General features: G+C 34.6%; 2 protein-coding genes across 11 annotated transcripts in view; one reads left to right on the top strand and one right to left on the bottom strand.

Annotated features, from left to right (window-relative positions):
• The window catches only part of PHYHIPL (phytanoyl-CoA 2-hydroxylase interacting protein like), a 95,206-nt gene extending 89,840 nt beyond the window's left edge, over window positions 1-5,366 (top strand). For both annotated transcript variants that reach the window (XM_032842667.1, XM_032842677.1), the window contains exon 5: window positions 4,112-5,366. In XM_032842667.1, coding sequence (XP_032698558.1) covers window positions 4,112-4,646 — 535 coding nt within the window. In that variant the 3' untranslated portion in view covers window positions 4,647-5,366. The remainder of the gene's footprint in view (window positions 1-4,111) is intronic.
• FAM13C (family with sequence similarity 13 member C) overlaps window positions 5,167-18,108 on the bottom strand; it is a 146,367-nt gene continuing 133,425 nt past the window's right edge. For 4 of the 9 annotated variants that reach the window (XM_032842590.1, XM_032842608.1, XM_032842631.1 and 1 more), the window contains 4 exons: window positions 13,275-13,370; window positions 11,806-12,002; window positions 10,285-10,386; window positions 5,167-6,755 (listed from right to left, as the gene is read on the bottom strand). In XM_032842590.1, the coding sequence (XP_032698481.1) occupies window positions 6,632-6,755; window positions 10,285-10,386; window positions 11,806-12,002; window positions 13,275-13,370 (519 nt within the window). In that variant the 3' untranslated portion in view covers window positions 5,167-6,631. Of the gene's footprint in view, window positions 6,756-10,280; window positions 10,387-11,805; window positions 12,003-13,274; window positions 13,371-18,108 lie in introns of those variants that run through there. The other 5 variants (XM_032842599.1, XM_032842616.1, XM_032842655.1 and 2 more) reach the window with 2 other exon arrangements.

Genomic DNA, 18,108 nt, shown 5'->3' with positions numbered 1-18,108 from the left:
ATAAGCTCATTTATAAATATATTTATATATATTTATATATATATATAAAATCTCACATCATCTTTATATATATATATAAAATATAAATATATATATAAAATCTCACATCATCTTTATCCATTCATCTGTCAATGGACACTTGAGCTGCTTCCATAATTAAGTGATTATAAATAATACTGTAATAAATAGGGGTGCTTGTATTCCTTTGAATTAGGGTTTTGTATTGTTTGGGTAAATATCCAGTAGTGAAATCCCTGGATCATGGGGTAGATCTATTTTATTTTTTGAGGAGCTTCCCTACTGTTTTCTACAGTGGCTATACCAGTTTGCAATTCCACCAAAAGTGCAAGAGGGTTCCTTTTTCTAGATCCTTGCCAATACTTGTTTCTTGTGTTGTTGATTTTAGTCATTCTGACAGGTATGAGGTAATATCTTATTGTAGTTTTGATTTGCATTTATTTGATTAGTGATGTTGAGCATCTTTTCATGTGTTTGTTGGCCATCTGGATGCCTTCTTTGGAGAAATGTTTGTTCATTTCTTCTGCTCATTTTTAATTGGATTATTTGGGGTTTTTGGTTTTTGAGTTATAGAAGTTATTTATATATTTTGGATACTAATCAGATAATACTAATCAGATAATGTCATTTACAAATATTTTCTCCCATTTCATAGGTTGCCTGTTCATTTTGTTGATTGTTTCCTTCACTGAGCAGAAGCTTTTTATTTTGATGTAGTCCCAAAACTTTATTTTTGCTTTTGTTTCTGTTGCCTCAGGAGACATATCTAGAAAAATGTTTCTATGGCTGATATGAGAGAAATTACTGCCTGTGCTCTCTTCTTTTTTATGGTTTCAAATCTCACATTTAGGTCTTTAGTCCATTTTGAGTTTACTTTTGTGTATGGTGTAAGAAAGTGGTCCAGTTTCATTCTTCTGCATGTAGTTTCTCAGCACCATTTGTTGAAGAGACTACCTTTTTCCCATTGGATATTCTTTCTTCCTTTGTCAAAAATAAGATTAATCCATATAATTATGGGTTTATTTCTGGGTTTTCAATTCTGTTCCATTGATCTTCATGTCTATTTTTGTGCCAGTACCATACTGTTTTAACTACTGTTGTTTTGTAATATAACTTGAAATCTTGAATTGTGATACCTCCAGCTTTTTCTTTTCCAAGATTGCTTTGGCTATTCAAGATCTTTTGTGATTCCATGCAAATTTTGAGATTGTTTGTTCTAGTTCTGTGATAAATGCTATTGCTATTTTGATAGAGATTGCATGAAATGTGTAGATCACTTTGGGTAATATAGACATTTTTACAATATTTGTTCTTCCAACTCATAAGCATGGGATGTCTATTTCTTTATGTCATCTTGAATTTTTTTCATCATTGTCTTATAGTTTTTGGAGTAAAGGTCTTTCACCTTTTTGGCTGAGTTTATACCTAGATATTTTATTGGTTTTGGTGTATTTGTAAATGGGATTGTTTTCTTAATTTCTCTTTCTGCTGCTTCATTATTAGTATATAGGAACAAAATGGATTTCTGTACCTTGACTTTGTATCTTGTGACTTTACTGAATTCATTTGTTCTAGTAGTTTTTTGGTGGTCTTTAGGGTTTCTATATACAGTAACATGTCATCTGCACACAATGAGAGTTTTACTTCTTCCTTACCAATTCGGATACATTTTCTTTCTTTATGTTGATTGCTATGGCTAGGATATCTAGTACTATGTTGAATAAAAGTGGTGAGAGTGGACATCCCTGTCTTGTTCTTGACCTTAGGGGAAAACTCCAAGATTTTGCCCATTGAATATGATGTTGTCTGCGGGTTTTTCATATTAGGTCTTTGTTATGTTGAGGTATGTTTCCTCTAAATCTACTTTGTTGATGGTTTTATCATGAATGGATGTTGTACTTTGTCAGATATTTTTTCTGCATCTATTGAAATGATCATATGGTTCTTATCCTTTCTCTCATTGCTGTATCGTGTAGATTGTTTTGTGAATGTTAAACTACCCTTGCATCTTGGAAATAAATTCCATTTGATTGTGGTGTATGTTTTTTTTAATGTATTGTTGGTTTGCTAATATTTTGTTGAGGATTTTTGCATCTATATTCATGAGTGATGTTGGCCTGTAATTCTCTTTTTTCATGGTGTTTTTATCTGGTTTTGGTATCAGAGTGATACTGGCCTCATAGAATGAATTTATAAGTTTTCCTTCCTCTTGTATTTTTTGTAATAATTTAAGAATGGGTATTAACTCTTTAAATGTTTACTAGAATTTGCCTGTGAAGCTGTCTGGTCCTGGACTTTTGTTTTTTGAGAGTTTTTTTGATTACCAATTCAACTTCATTGCTGGCAATTGATCTGTTCAAATTTTCTATTTCTTCCTGCTTTAGTTTTGGTAGATTATAGGTTTCCAGGAATTTATCCATTTCTTCCAAGTTATCCAATTTATTGGCATTTAGGATCTGTTACAGTTATTTGTATTTCTGTAGTGTTGGTTGTTATTTCTCCTCCTTCATTAGCAATTTTGTGCATTTGGGTCCTCTCTCTCTCTCTTGCTCCTTTTTTTTTTTTTCTTTTTAATGGACCTGGCTAGAGTTTTATCAATTTTGTTGATCTTTTCAAAAAACCAGCTCCTGGTTTCATTGATCTGTTCTATTTTTATTTTAGTTTCTATTATCATTTATTTCTACTCTGTCTTTATTATTCCTTTGCTGGGTTTGGGTTTTGTTTGTTCTTCTTTTTCTAGCTTGCTTACTTAGTAAAGTAAGATTGAGACTTTTTCTTGCTTCTCGAGGTAGACCTGTATAAACTTCCACCATAGAACCTCTTTTGCTGCATCCCAAAGATGTTGGACCATTGTATTTTCTAAAAGAAATTTTTGAAAAAAGAAAGAGAATGATACTGGAAAGAATTTTGGAACATCAGGAGGAAAGGAGGAAGAGTAAGAATAAAAATATGGGGTCTAATCCAGAATATTCATACATCTCTTATTTATCCAGTGTCCTCTAATGTGTGAGTTGCATCGTCTTCCCTTGAATCTGCATTTTTAATAAGCTTCCTTGGTAGTTCTTAGGCACTAGAATTTAAGACTCATTGCTATTCTAAAGGTAGGAGGGACCCTGGGCATACCTCACTGACCCACAGACTCTTTTAGAAGCATGCAACTGGGAGAACCTTCTCATGCTTGTGTGGTAGGTTGAAATTTTCATTCCAAGTCATGCTGGTCAAAGACCCAGCAAGAAGGGGACATTTAGTGGGAGTTCTGGAGAAAATTTGACTAAAGCACCATTTATAAACTTATAAATAGAGTTAAAGGCAACTAATAAGAGATGCTAAAGCAACCAGGAACTATCAAGAGTTTAAAGGTTTTACTACTCTTGGGAAGGAGAATAGAAGACACCCACTAGGAGAAGTAGAGACATATAATACATACAAATCCAGCCACACCAGTACTACAAGGCTCTGAAGCATGGAGGAAGTAGAAGACAGCATACTCAAGGCTTTACTTCCTCCTCCCCTAGATCTGATGGTGCCTCCCATAAACAGAACTGAAATGGAAGGAACCAAAGGACAAAGATGAACCAACCCATAGTGGAAGGCAAGAAGGATGGAGAATAGATCTGGGGAGATGGTAAAGGGAGAATAATCAGCTCTGATGTAAGAAAAATGCAGGAAAGGGGACCTGATTGGTAAAACATACCTAGGGAAAACACACAAACATAAAACAAAACAAGACTCTTTTGTGCCAATGTATATACACAAATAGCACTCATATTAGGACTAAATTCTGGCATGCTTTAAAGAAACATTCAATTTTTTAACCAATATTATTAGTCCAATTTCTCTTCAGAGAGCCACCTCTGAAACCCAGTAGGTTTCTCTGGCCAGGAAATTTATTATGTAAGGAACTCCAAGGTTTGTAGAAGAACATCCTTGCATTAAAATACAAAAAGTAAAGTAGGTCAAAAGATGGAGTCTGTTTGATCTTATAGCAGGATGAGCATTCAGACTTTTGGGCCTATCACCAGTCAAATCTACATGTAAATCAATAGCTTTACTACTATTAGATCAAGAAGTGACCATATCTTTTCTCTTGCAGAGAACATCATGGGAATGCTATGCAACCATCTGTCAAGGATAACAGTGGTAGCCATGGCTCTCCAATCAGTGGTAAATTAGAAGGCATCTTCTTCAGCTGCAGCACTGAATTCAATACTGGGAAGCCACCCCAGGATTCACCTTATGGAAGATACAGGTTTGAGATTGCAGCAGAAAAACTTTTTAACCCCAATACTAACTTATACTTTGGGGACTTCTACTGTATGTACACTGCTTATCATTATGTGATTCTTGTTATTGCCCCTGTGGGATCACCAGGAGATGAATTTTGTAAGCAGCGCCTTCCTCAACTAAATTCCAAGGATAATAAATTTTTGACCTGCACGGAAGAAGATGGGGTGCTGGTTTACCACCATGCCCAGGATGTCATTTTAGAAGTCATTTATACTGACCCTGTGGATCTTTCTCTGGGCACTGTAGCAGAAATCACTGGTCACCAGCTCATGAGTTTGTCTACTGCAAATGCAAAGAAAGATCCCAGCTGCAAAACCTGTAATATCAGTGTTGGACGTTAATGCCCACTTTTCTTATTCTTACCCAGTCCCTCTTCTTCCCCTAAGAGTATTGATCCTCTGTTGTCCATTTTCATCACCAGATGTTTTCCACCGAAGCATGCACATGCCGCTATCACCAAAAGCAAATTGCCATTTTTCAAATTTCATCCAGAGCCGTTTTAGTGTTTCCTATTCCCTGCCCTTCCCATTACTTTCAATGATGAAAGTTCTCCTCTGACACTTTATTGCCTAGATGCTGCAATGTTTTTATTTTTCCTTTATGCCAAACATAACAAAACAATTATATAAACTGCTTTAGCAAAATACAGAATAACGGCTTATAAATGGTGTTTAAATATGCATTCATTTTAATCTACTGAACAAATATTGGGATAACTCCAAACCGCATGAAAGGGTGTAATTGCAGCATGAGTTAAATCCTGAAGCCTAGAATTGTCAGCACTTCCAACTTGTTGTTTGACAGTGTTATTTATGTTATTTATATTAGCTAACAGGAAACAACTGTTGTGTTTCAACATAATAAATATAATAGAAAAATATTTTATTTGTATTGTATAAAATATTTACAATCATATAGAATATATAGTTACATTTTAATAGCAATTGTATACATGTCATGAAACCATTTCCCTTATCAAAGATGTAGTTTGTAAACTTCAAATAGTTGTGTATCTGTCCTGTTACAAGTAGATGACTTCAATTAAACAAATTTATGAAGGACATCATTCTGATTCATAAAAGTTATAAAATATCAGGTAAATACAGAGAAAACAATAAGCCTCTGAAATACTCTGCTTCTTTGAAAGTCAGTATTCTTCCCATCCAAACTATATGAAAATGTGAATTTGTTCAACATCATGCTTAAACATTACAGATAACAGAAATACAAACATGGTTGGGTACAAGAGAGAAAATGTGGACCTTTTACTTATTTTTACAAAGGCAAAAATAATAAATGTGTGTTTTAGTACAAAATAACACAAAACTATATGCAGTAAAGTTGATGAAGCAAATAAAACCTTCTGGCTTCTTTTCCAAGGTGTCTTAACAATTTCCAAACCTTTCATTTTGTACAGAACGAAGAATACCTACAACTCATGAGAAAGCTTTGTGATTTTACAAAGTATGTATAGACCTTGGAACATTAAGAAAAATGCATATTCCCAATGGAAAAATAGTTATATACTCTTATAGTAAACAAAGAGATTAGCAGTCATAACTATGATCACATTAGATTATATACTGCAGACCACAGATCTATCCAAAATACCTATTTTCAAATTTTAATACAATATTTTAATATAAACATCTGTCAATTATAGACAAAGATAATTCACAAAGTACATGCTATCAGAATGAACTTTGGTAACCAGAAATGTAAAATTTCAAATAACAGATAAAATAATGTGCTATTTTTATATAGAAATAAAAAATTAGCAGTGACACATTCTAGTATGCTTTACTGAATAGCCTAGTGGACTTAAGGGCAAGGTAGATTTTTTTATCATTTAAAAATCTATTAGAAGTTTGAATAAATTACATTCTTACTAGCTGTATTCCTTCCTACATAAAAAAGAAGAGTTTCTTCTCCTCCTCTTACTGATTTCTTAAAAATCATGCTCTTTTCCAAACACTGGACACTAAATAGACTTTCCCTAATAAGTGGCCCATTGGACAAGTATTACTTAGATTAAAAAAAAAAAATAAGATGTTTTTTGAAATAATTATACTGACTGTGCATTTTCTGCTCAGCATGGAGGAGACTGAAATTTTTTTCCAATTATACTGTTAGTTGTTATATATCCCCCCATTTAAATCCTCCTTCCTCATTGATAGTTACATTTACCATCTCTTCCTAAAAATAACTAATACTACCACTAAAGTGCTTCAATTTTCAATATATCAAAACTACTTTGCAAGAATGGCAGAGAAAAATAAACTTGACCTTATCTTGGTTGAAAGTGAGCACAAACATTTACTGAACCTCAGATTGTTTTGGCCATATCTTGCTTGCTGATGAGGACTTCCAGTAGTCTCAGTTTGGCTTTTATGTGCTTGTATTCATAGTACTCATCTGCCATTGGTATCCTATCTTCCTTTTGTGGACTTCTGCAAAACAGAAAATACTCTCTATTAGCACATAATAAATCAAGTCATTAAAAATCCTTTTATAATTTTTACATGAGAAAGTACAGAGTAGAAGTTTCCACTTGGTTTTTGCATCATCTCTTTTTTACTCTTCCTTCCACCTTCACTCACTCCCTCCTCCATGTGTCATTAGGTTTTTGTATAATAGTACCTTTTGAAAACTTGAATGTCATGGGTGTTTTGCAAATATATGGTCCACTGCATAGACATACAACAATGGAGCAAGTTAAAAGGAAAAAACAAACAAACAAACAAACAAACAAAAAAAAACCCAGAAACCAGAACTCTCAAGGCGTTCTTAGTCTAGTTATTCTCCTATTACTCATACCACAGTTCATGCCTCTGAAGAATGTTCAGCCCTTACAATGAGAGTTGTTAAAAATTCAACCTAAAAACTGCATAAATTAAGTGAAATAATTTATAAATTTGTGGTGATGGGGGGGGGGGGGAAGCTCAATGGTTACCTTATAAACGTGAAATATTTCCAAGTTTTCTTTTAATTATAATACCCATCTCTGCTAATGTGTAATAGAATCAGTGAGAGGTTCATGGATTGAATTTATATGAGTCTGAATTGTAGTGGTTCTCTTTGCACACTAATTCTAAGGCTAGACAACGGGCAATGCGTATTTTATGCATATACATTCTAACTACTATATGTTCTTGCCAATTACTTTGAAGAGTGTTTGGGTAACATCTGGAGTTAAAACCATTTCCTTTCCACAAAAATATGTTGCCAGGATATGTTATCTAGTAGTAATTACTTCAGGATTTTAGAAGGCTCTTGTTTCCTTGGCTGCTAAGATTACCTATTGCTTTTAGAACATTTTCACTCATGACTTTGAAATACAAGGGGTGGAAAATGGATGAAACACCACAGTTGCTACTGAATATAAACACAAATACTAATATTAGTGTGGCCGAACGTAGGTAAATAGCAAGCATTTATAATGTTTTATCTATACTCCCTTCTATTTTCCCAGTACTGATAAAAGATTTAGCTCTCATAAATTTAAAAAAAGTGTGAATCTATAAAGACTTCCTAAGAATGGAATTATCTACTTGTGATGCACCACTATATGCTGTCCTTAAATTTCTAGTACAGAACTCAGAACAGTACACGTATCTGTAGACAGGGTTTCTCTTCAATATTTATTCTAACTTATTTAATAGAATCTCTTTGCCTCCATTCTGTATTATGGACCAAACTTTTAACAGAGCCTCTAAATACCACCTTAATTTATATAAACATATCTAAGTAAAGAAATGGTCTAATTTATCTGAAAACACTAGTAACCCATCATGCAAATTTTCCTTGGTCCTGCATATTCCATTTTGGCTAATAAGCAAGAGTGTATTGGCCAGAATGAAAAATTTTGCAACATATTTCCTGAAGCAGTTTTCCCATTATGTAAAACATGCTAATGTGCTTGGTACAGTTCCTGACATAACTATTAATGTCATATCTACATGATTATTCCTCTTGCTTGGCAAATATTACCAAGAACATTTACAGCGACTTAAAATTTTTAGTAATCCATTTGCATGGTTATTTTACCTTATGGACAGGATTAGGCCTTCCTAATAAAATTTCTTAGGATAACAAGATTAAGATCTGTATTTCCTAACCATTCAACCCTTTGATTTTAATTGTGATATACCACCACTTTAGCATTTACTTTAAGTATACACCACAAGAGGGCATACAACCTCAGTCAAATACAGGCATATCTGAAGTAGGGTTAAGACTGAAAGGTGCAGTAGAATACTATACATAGAACATCACTAACTTCAAAAGTTATGCCAAGTACCACTGGAGCTCCATTAGGCAGGACTACTAGCACACTGGGGTAGTCTCAAACTCTTTGGACTCCTGCATACATACAGGTTAAAAAATGTAAATGTAAAAGCTGTATGGAAACTCTAAAAAAGGAAAAAATGGAAATGGAAAAAGAAAAGAAATTATGTTTTATATTCTAAATTTAATATCCACATAACATTTTTCACTAGATTAGTTAACATCAGCAGAAGGGTAAATAACTTGGACTTGTAGCAATCAACTGGAAAAGGAAGATTCCAGGTAGAAAACAAAGTGGGATACGTCTGTATTTGCTGAACACAGAATGTTTCTGACTTAATAGGACAAGTCCTATCCTACAGCTCTGGAGGACTGAAATGGAAAATCTGCTAAGAGGTGAGTAGATCAAGCTTTCCAGGTGCCTTAGAAAATAGTCCCTGTGCATCAGGTCAACCCTTAGTCTGCTGACATGAAAGGAATTCAGGAAGGGCATATACTTAGTTGCAGAGGAATACCGAAGGGCCAGTGTACCAGTGACTCCCACCTCTCCCACCTTAATAACTTTGTAACTTTGGGAAAGTTACACTTTATTATTTTTAATACTGACATCCCATAGAACAACTATAGCTTTCCAAAGTATTCTAGGAAGCCCAGTCATTTCATCTTACAACCATGGAAGCAGGCTCAGGATAGCTAAATGATTTGTTTTTCTCTTCTAGAAGTAAATCAATAATCCTGAATCTTATTATTTTATATATGTGTATATATATATATATAATATGATTATATATATGTTATATACATAATATATATTAATATAATGTTACATAAAATATATATTAACATATAATTAATATATACATACACACATGTATGTATTCATACATATACACATATATAATTACATACATATAAAAATTATTATACATTGACAATACACCAAAATTTAGAGAAAACTAATAGAATGCCTAATGAGACTTAGGTTGACAAAGAAAAATAGACCGAGAGAGGACACAGCTAAACATTTATGTTAGGGATAGAAAGAATAGCTATGAACTTCTGATTTGAAAATAAATAGCTAAGGGCAGATCCTTAAGTTTAAAAGACATTTAAAGCAAAAGAAGAATTATTTAATGAAATAGGGAATAACTTGTAAAACTAAATAACCCAGAACAAAGAAGTTATATGAGTTGAAAAATCAAAGAGATTTTTTTTTAAAGGTTTTATTTGTTTATTTGACAGACAAAAATCACAAGTAGGCAGAGAGGCAGGCAGAGAGAAAAGGAAGCAGGCTCCCTGCTGAGCAGAGAGCCGGATGCGGGGCTTGATCCTAGGACCCCGGGATCATGACCTGAGCTGAAGGCAGAGTCTTTAACCCACTGAGCCACCCAGGCGCCCCTCAAATAGATTTTTTAAAAGTTTAGATAAATTCAATAGTTAGGGATTTTTGGATTTCATCCTTTACTAAAAAGTAAAGCCTGATGTCGTATTTCATAGCTCCAGCCTCCCATAAAACATACCTAATAATGGCACTACTACAATGCTGCATTAGACAGATCTTGAGTCTAAATCACTGTGTAAATTATTTCTATTTTATATCACGTCACTGTTCCTGCCAGAAACGGCAGCTCATTCTTAACAATAGTTCCCTAGGAAATATTAACTTAAAAAAAAATCTCTACTCACACTTACCTTCCCGTTTGTTTAAAAAACTGTTCTTCAAAGTCTCTTAAGGCTTTCCGAAGTCTCTTCTTGTCAGCCCTAGTTTCTCGGAGATGGTCAAGAAGTACAGGCCTATATCAAGCAAAATACACATTTGCCATTACTGAGCTCTGGCATAATTGAGACATCATAAGAAGATTTATCTATTCAGCAAATCATATAATGATACAGAAGGGTTCGGCCTAAAAGAGTATCTTTTAAGTAAATATAGTACATGTAGAGCCTAATCATAGAGAAGCACATAAGCAGAGGATTTAAAACAATGTCATCAGAGAAGAGAAAGGATAGACAGAAGGCAAGCCAATGGAGTCCACTATAAAATGTGGTGACAGTAATAACCATATGAATGGATAAGGGAGAAAGAGACATTTTGAAAGAATACTCATCAGTATTAGGTGATAGACAAGACATAAGAGGCACAAGAGGACAAGAATTTAAAGAAAAGTCTACCCTTAAGGTAGAGTATGGGGAAAACGCCAAAACCCTTGGGAATGAAACAGCCCTTATTCAAAATAAAGCTAGAATTATACTGCAAATTCTACTCACTTCATTCTACTAAGACAAGAGAAAAGTCATGCGCTTTTAAGACAGGAATTTTTATCTAGGAAATTTGTGCATGGTTACAGAACTTTGAACTCCCTGTTATATATTGGCATTTTCAAAAAAAAAAAAAAACCCCAATAATAAATAAATGAAAGAAAAGAGAGGGAAAGAAGGAGAGAAAGATACAGGGAAAAAAGAGAGGAAGACTGATTTTCTGCTTTTAAACAGGTTACTTCGCTGAGCTGAAACTGAGGTGTCAGCTAATTCTATAAGCACACTAAAATCCCAATTTAGAACTTAGTCCTTAGTCCCACCTCATATATGTTTGGGGATTCTATCCCTATCTTGAAGTATATACTCACCACACTACAGTATTACATGTTAACGGAAATCTCATAGTCTGGCCTATACTATACAAACAAAAGGCCAAATGATCAAAAGGAATGCCACCTACTGAACTACTGAATAATGATAATGATAATAACAATGATAATACTAATGAGAATACAAATAGCTCCTGAGAGGCCATTAGGAACCTAAGGGCAGCTTATTTACTTATGGCCGAGGGGATTCCCAGGCTGGAGAACCATTTTATCTAAAGGAGTACACAGATTAGGATAAAAGTCCTGACAAATGTTTGACCCCCATGAGATCCCAATTCCTTTTGGTCCAGCATTTTCAAAAGCCATCTCTGCTTCACACATTGCCAAGAATTAGACTGATGTCAGACCCTGCTGAAAAGATGTGCAACTGTAGGAAATTAGTATTTATGGTATCTCCATATTTATGGTATTCTCCAGTCAAGAGAAAAACCAGATTATGCTTTTAGGCCATCGTTGGTTCACATTTTTTAGGGAATCTAATAGCTCTTGTGAACTTTGTATACACATATAAGGTATCCCAGATGAAAAGTTGAAAAGAAACTCCATACTTAAGATTCACACTTACATAGTGGCCTCATGTAAATTGGACATGGATAGGGCTGGTGGTTTGATTTCTTTTTTTTCATCTGGAAGCAGGACCGTAACAGGCTCAGTCTCAGAGAAGGTGAGGTGGTCGCCAACAGGAAGGTGAGACACTGGAGCTGGCAAAGAAGGTTGTTGGCTTCCCTGTGGACAGTCTTCATCAGAGTCTTCTTCCTCCTGCTTATCACAAGCAGAGTTAAATAAAGTCACAAAATGCTAAGTGCCTCTTGCATCAAAAACAGGAAGAGGAACCATAAATAGACACCATGAAAACAGTAGGTGAACCCTGTGTCTACCAAAAAACCAGAAGGAAGAAACCAAGAGGACCTCTTTCTCAGGTGCATCAAAAATCTTGCAGAAGTTATTGAGTGAAGAGGCACCCATGCTGTGCTAAAATGCTCAGCAAGTTCATCTCTTCTGGGCCAAAAAAGGCCCAAAGAAGATATGGTCCAATCTGGGCTGCACTGCCTACTAGTTCCTCCATTTCACCCAGACTTTCTGGTTACATGGTTAAGCAGTTACATGGGTTAGAATGAGAGGGACTTTAGACACCTTTTGTTATCCAGAAATACCCCAAATCAGGTTCTGGGTGGACCACATTCAGATACAGAGGATATTGGAAAATTGACAAATTCAGGGATAAGCTCTAGGAAGGCCAAAGCAAAATGGAGTTATTCCTTAACATCATCACAACCAAAACATTTCCTTGCAAGGAAATCTGAAAATCATAATCCTTTTAAATCATGCTTCCTCAATGGAAAAATTTTAGAGACTATGACTCACTATTATCTTTGTCTTTAAAATCATGAAAGTATAATGTAGTCAAGTATACTTAAATGTGTATTTGTTAATATTTATTCCTTTTTATATTGATATCTTGAGCAAGTGACTACTTGAATATTAATGGAGTAGGATTTGTGGTGCTTTTCTAGTTCTGTATTCCCATAAGTCATCTTTATTAAAAATAGTCTAACTCAATTTCAGTAGCCATATTTTCTATTGAAATAAATCTTATATCTTACATAATGATGGTCAAATGGTATCAAAAACAAATGATGCATTATATCAAGGAACATGTAGTCAATTTTCTTATTCAAGAAGAAAAATTAACACACAGAATAGAAAGGCTCTGGTCTAGCTGTGTTGCAAATTAGAAAATGCCAAGTTGAAATTCATCATTTGTTCAAGAAATGAAAGCAAATGTTAAAACTTGCTTCAAAAATGCAATTGCTGTAAATTCCTCTTTCACAGTAATTTTAATTATCAACCACTCTTAAGTTAATATTAGGCTTAATGGAGGCCACATTTCTACTTTTTGAAATAACAACTGGCCTTGTTAGCAGTATATACTGCCAAGAAGGCTTATTTATAACTGTCAGAGTGCTGCCTCCCTACCTAAACTATAACAAGCACAAGTAATTGTTTCTAGTTAAAGCAAGCATCCTGACTTACAATTGTTGGAATAAGGGAAGGTGTTGACAAGATTTGCTTGATAATCCTGTATCGGTCATAAAGAGGTTTTATGAGGTTCTTGTCTTGCTTAGCTACCTGAAAAACATGAAATTAATTATTGGTCCTTTCTTAGATGAGAATGAAAACGTGTCAGTATATTTTAGCAGGCAAAAAAAAAAAAACAGTTTTGAAGTCTCAAAATAGGAGATTAATAATACTATAATACAATAGTAATTAGAAAAAGCGGTCACTTATAAGATACTATTTAAAGCACATATCAATTTTCTTCTAGGAAAAGTTTCCTTTAGGATAGTTCCAAGTTTAGAAAGATTTTTAAAGCTTTCTGAAGGAATCCTAAATATGTAAATGGTAAGAAGCCTGTTACTTCTTCATTCTTTAAAAAAAAAAAAAAAGGTTATTGAGATCTTTAATTTTTTTTTTTCTGAAACGAGTATTTTATCTGGATTTTCATGATTATATTCACAAATACCAACCTTGTTTAGGTCTTCATCACAACAAGCCTAGAATATATACTAGCTTGCTGGCTAGCTCTGACATAAACTATTCTGGATATGACAATTAACTTACTTGAATCCTCAATTTCTTACCTGTATAACAAGGAGGTTGAAATTACAAAGTTCCTTCCAACTAAAAAATTTTATAACCTCCTGGTCCAAGAATGTATTCTACCTCTCTGCTGTATGACCCATCCCTAAGCACTATTTTTAACAGGTCACATTGTGCATAATATCTATCAATCCCTTACCTATCTACCCCACCATCACCTTTCCATCCAAAGTGACCAAACCTCTGCTTGCCTTGGTTTTACTCCCTGCTGTGTATCTTACATTAATTTGCTACCTATTTCCTACATGCAGTTTCCCTTTGACTCTGGTCAGATGCAGGAAGGGATGGTAGAAATAGCACATAGCAAAATCACCCGAGTATCTTTTCTTTAAGATAAAAAAAAACAGTATCATCTGGCCCTCTGCCTTCCAGATTCCCCCAGAGGGATCTTGAAGGAAAAGAACGTGGCTGAGAACCATTCTGGCCCCTATTTATCTCCTTTTACTCTGAACTTCTCTGTCTTATTATCTGGGCCTTGATAATTTTCTCTCTCAGTTTTGTCTGCCCAAATGAATTAGAGGGTTTACAAGAACAAAGATTATATCACATATTTTAAAAAATGTTCACAGTACCCAACACATCCCCCTTCCCTGCTATAAATTTATCAACACAGATTTACAAACAAAGGTACCCTAATTTTTAACAGCCTTCATATAATTCTACAGGCTATAACCTAAGGCTCTTTCATTTTCAGTAGAAAGAAAGGCTTTCTATAGAAGACTTTTAAATAGTATTGGCTTAGTAACCCCAAGAGGTTTTCATTTACTGGCCCAGTCATTCCTTAAATATTTACTTAGTCATAATACATCTTACTATGAAAAAAAAAAATCCTGTCATGTATCCCATAGGGTTTTAATAGGTAATAAAAAATCTCAATCCAAGTTCAGAAAACATTAACATCGTGTTTTTTATTCAGTGTCTCATTGGGGCTTATATTCCACAGAAAACGCTTCAGAAAATGATGCATTTAATGTTATTAGCATCTTTCTATGGTAGTTTGATTTTCGTGATTTTATTTATTTTTAGTATATCCTCTGGATTCTAGAAAAGCTAAATTTCATCCTAAAAGAAAAAAAGAGTGACCAAAAAGCAAGCTAGAATGATGAATGCTATTATAGAAAAGTATTCACAGATGCCAGATGAAAATCAGTGTCCATATACAATGTATGCACTCATCTTTCACTCTGATGAGTTCCTGATTTTATTCTTAGCATCATTATCAAAGCAATCCCCAAAGAGAGAAAGGAGGTCTCACTGGCAACAGTGTCAAAACTAATTCTGTAAGTGCTCATCCTCAAATAGGAAGACAGGCTGCCTAACAGAAGGGTTAGTGATCAGACTGTGTGCCTGGAGCTCTCTTGTACTCACGGACCTATAGAAAGAAGCTCAGGAAGGCCTGTAGAGTCAATCTTCATGAAGGAAGATGAGTCAAGAGGCAGGCTTTGCTTGAATAGGTACCTCAAATCTAAAGGGCAGACACACATTTAACTTGGCTATTCCTCAGCCATTTTCTGCCAAGAATCAGACAACTGTCCCCCCCTATATTCAACGACTGTTTTTGAAATGCATCCTCTCTGCCAAGTTCTGCATATTTGTGGCTGTCCATGGTATGTCAGATGTATCTAACTTTTGATTTTCTTTACGTGAATGGAGGAAACAAAGACAATGTTGAGTAACCTGAAATAGCCAGAGAGAGAGATATCCAGAGCATGAATGGGCTGTCAGGTTTAAAGATAAATAAAAGGAGATAAATCCCAAAGATACTTAGTCTAACTTCCTTCTCCCCCATTTCTTATAGCATCAGAAAGAGTGGAATGAAAAGGAGGTTGAGCAAGAGAGGACTGTGCATAGAACAGTTTGATATGATTTGTTGACAGCTTGACAACTTTGCCATAAAAAAATTCTTAAGACTCCTACCTAGTAGGTTATTTGAATCATCAACCTAATGAGTTATTTGGAATAGTAGCTCCCAAACAAGGTGGCAAGACAGAACTGCTGCTGAGTAGACAGCCCAAGTGTATTCCTTTCTGGGCCCTGGTTAGAAATTTGTTTGGGAAAAAACTGCCATAGCTTATATGCTTTTACCATCATGCTTGGTTTCCTTTCTCCCCATGGCATTAGTCCCATTTATTCCCTCACAGTAAATCACAGAAATTTATTTTAAAAATCATTTCCATCAGCCCCATAATCAAGATCTCTCCTAGAGAGGGAAGTAGTGATGGGAATCAATTACTCTCGCTTTAGAGAACCAAGTGTTGCCAAGCTTTTCTTGTGTCTGAGTCTCCCCAGCTCCTCACCAAGTGAGACAGTATATACGGAACAAGTCTGACTTTTGAACTAAGTCAAACAATGTGAAAAAGCAGTAATGAATATAATCATACAAAGAAACTGCTGAAGAGAATGGCTTGGTCAATATAAAATGTTTCTAAGCAGGGGACTGCAGATTAGTATTAGCCTTGAAACCAGAGGACAGGAGTTCAGATAATCAGCTTTAAAACTTACCTATTTTTAACATGGAAAATTATGTAAGGTCTGAACCTTAGATTTTTAATGTAGTGAATATATTGTTATATGAATATATTGTTTTAATAAATTAGCATATGTAAATGTCCCTGGCAACGAGTCAGGTGTACTAAACGTTATTTAAGCTAAAAACTAAAATTGATTTCAGGTTACTATCAATGTTGTCCATTACTAAAAAAGGAATACATGGTGCTATTAAATAAATTTTAAGAATAAAAGAATGTGAATCTATTTCTTTATACAAAAAGCTATCCAGAACATACAAAGTGAAAAAAAGGATAATTATATAATGTGTTACTTTTAGTTTTAAATGGGGACAAATTAAGAATGTATATTGATACTTTCTTGCATATGCTTTATATAAAAACTCAAAAGGTACACATGACACATTAGTAACAATAGTTACCTGCTTGGGGATGGGAGACCTCAGAGCTAGAGCTGGCAGAGGGGGTGGCAGAATCTTTTTAATGTGTAGCCTTTTACATTTTTTTAACTATATCAGATAGTATGATCTATTAAGAAAACTATTTTTATTTTTTAAAAAGAGAACTAGGAAATAAAACTTGATGGGATCTTCCTTCTGATGCCCTTTACCTCTAAATTTCCCTCTCTTAAATGTATATCAATCACTGTATTTTCACAATATATATAATGTGTAACAATCACTATATTTTCATTTGATTTTAAAAAATAAAATTATTATTTTCTTTTAAATCTGCTTCCCTCCTCAAAGATGCTGCAGTTAGTGAAGGTCCAGAAGAAGTAACTGCCATTACTCATCCAGTCGGTAATTTGTGCCGTGCTCCTAACACCACCTACAGTTCTCAGAAAGGGCAATAAAATGGGTACAATGTGTCAGCACCAATTTGGGACTTTCAGAAGAAAAGGATATAAATAAGCATCACAGTCAGACTCAGGGGATGATTCATTCACTTTCAGGGCTCAGTGGATATCCTGTGACCCAGAAGTGATTGCCTCCAAAAAGCATCCTTTAATAGAAGAGGAGGAAAATTACTCTATAGCAGTATCTGAATTGACAAGGCAATGCTACAGGATTTATCAGCTTTAGTATGGGCTCTGACCAAATACCAAATGCAAAAATTTCACAAAAGTCTCTCTAGAAAAGAAAGAATTCTTCATCCTGGAAGTTTTAATATTTAACGTATTTTCTGCAGTAAAGCAAGGACCCCAGATAAAAGTCATCTGCCAGTTTGAGTTTAAAGAAATGGGACCTATTCAGATAATCTCAAATGTTAAAAACAAGCTCACGGAGGAGCCAGGAATAACATAGCTACTGTGGAAATTTGCAAACCTCCCTTGGCTTCTGCTGTGATTTGGGACTCTCCTGTAGGAACCACTAGCCACTTTAGGGTCTGCTATATTAAACTTCCCCAGGAACAATACTATAGCTTTGTGTATTGAGAGCTACATGTTCCACTATAGATGGTTTCTATTTAAAGGGCCTACCTTTAGTGTAGTGCAGAGAGCTGAAGGGGCTTCTGACATTTATTAATCAGCTCGGCAGATACTTCATTTAAAATAATAGAAATAAATTGCCATTTAAGCAAAGATAACTTACAAAGAACTCAAATATGCTTCTCTGATCTTTAGACTCCCATGTGCATGTGCTATATTTGACTTAGATGCCTCAGCAGGGTGACCAACTGTCTGCATTTTCCCAGGA

Source organism: Lontra canadensis, unplaced genomic scaffold (assembly GCF_010015895.1).
Source record: "Lontra canadensis isolate GAN:19392208 unplaced genomic scaffold, GSC_riverotter_1.0 scaffold3, whole genome shotgun sequence".
Taxonomy (NCBI): domain Eukaryota; kingdom Metazoa; phylum Chordata; class Mammalia; order Carnivora; family Mustelidae; genus Lontra; species Lontra canadensis.
Note: the sequence above shows the minus strand (reverse complement) of the source record. Positions and strands in the feature narration are given on the sequence as shown.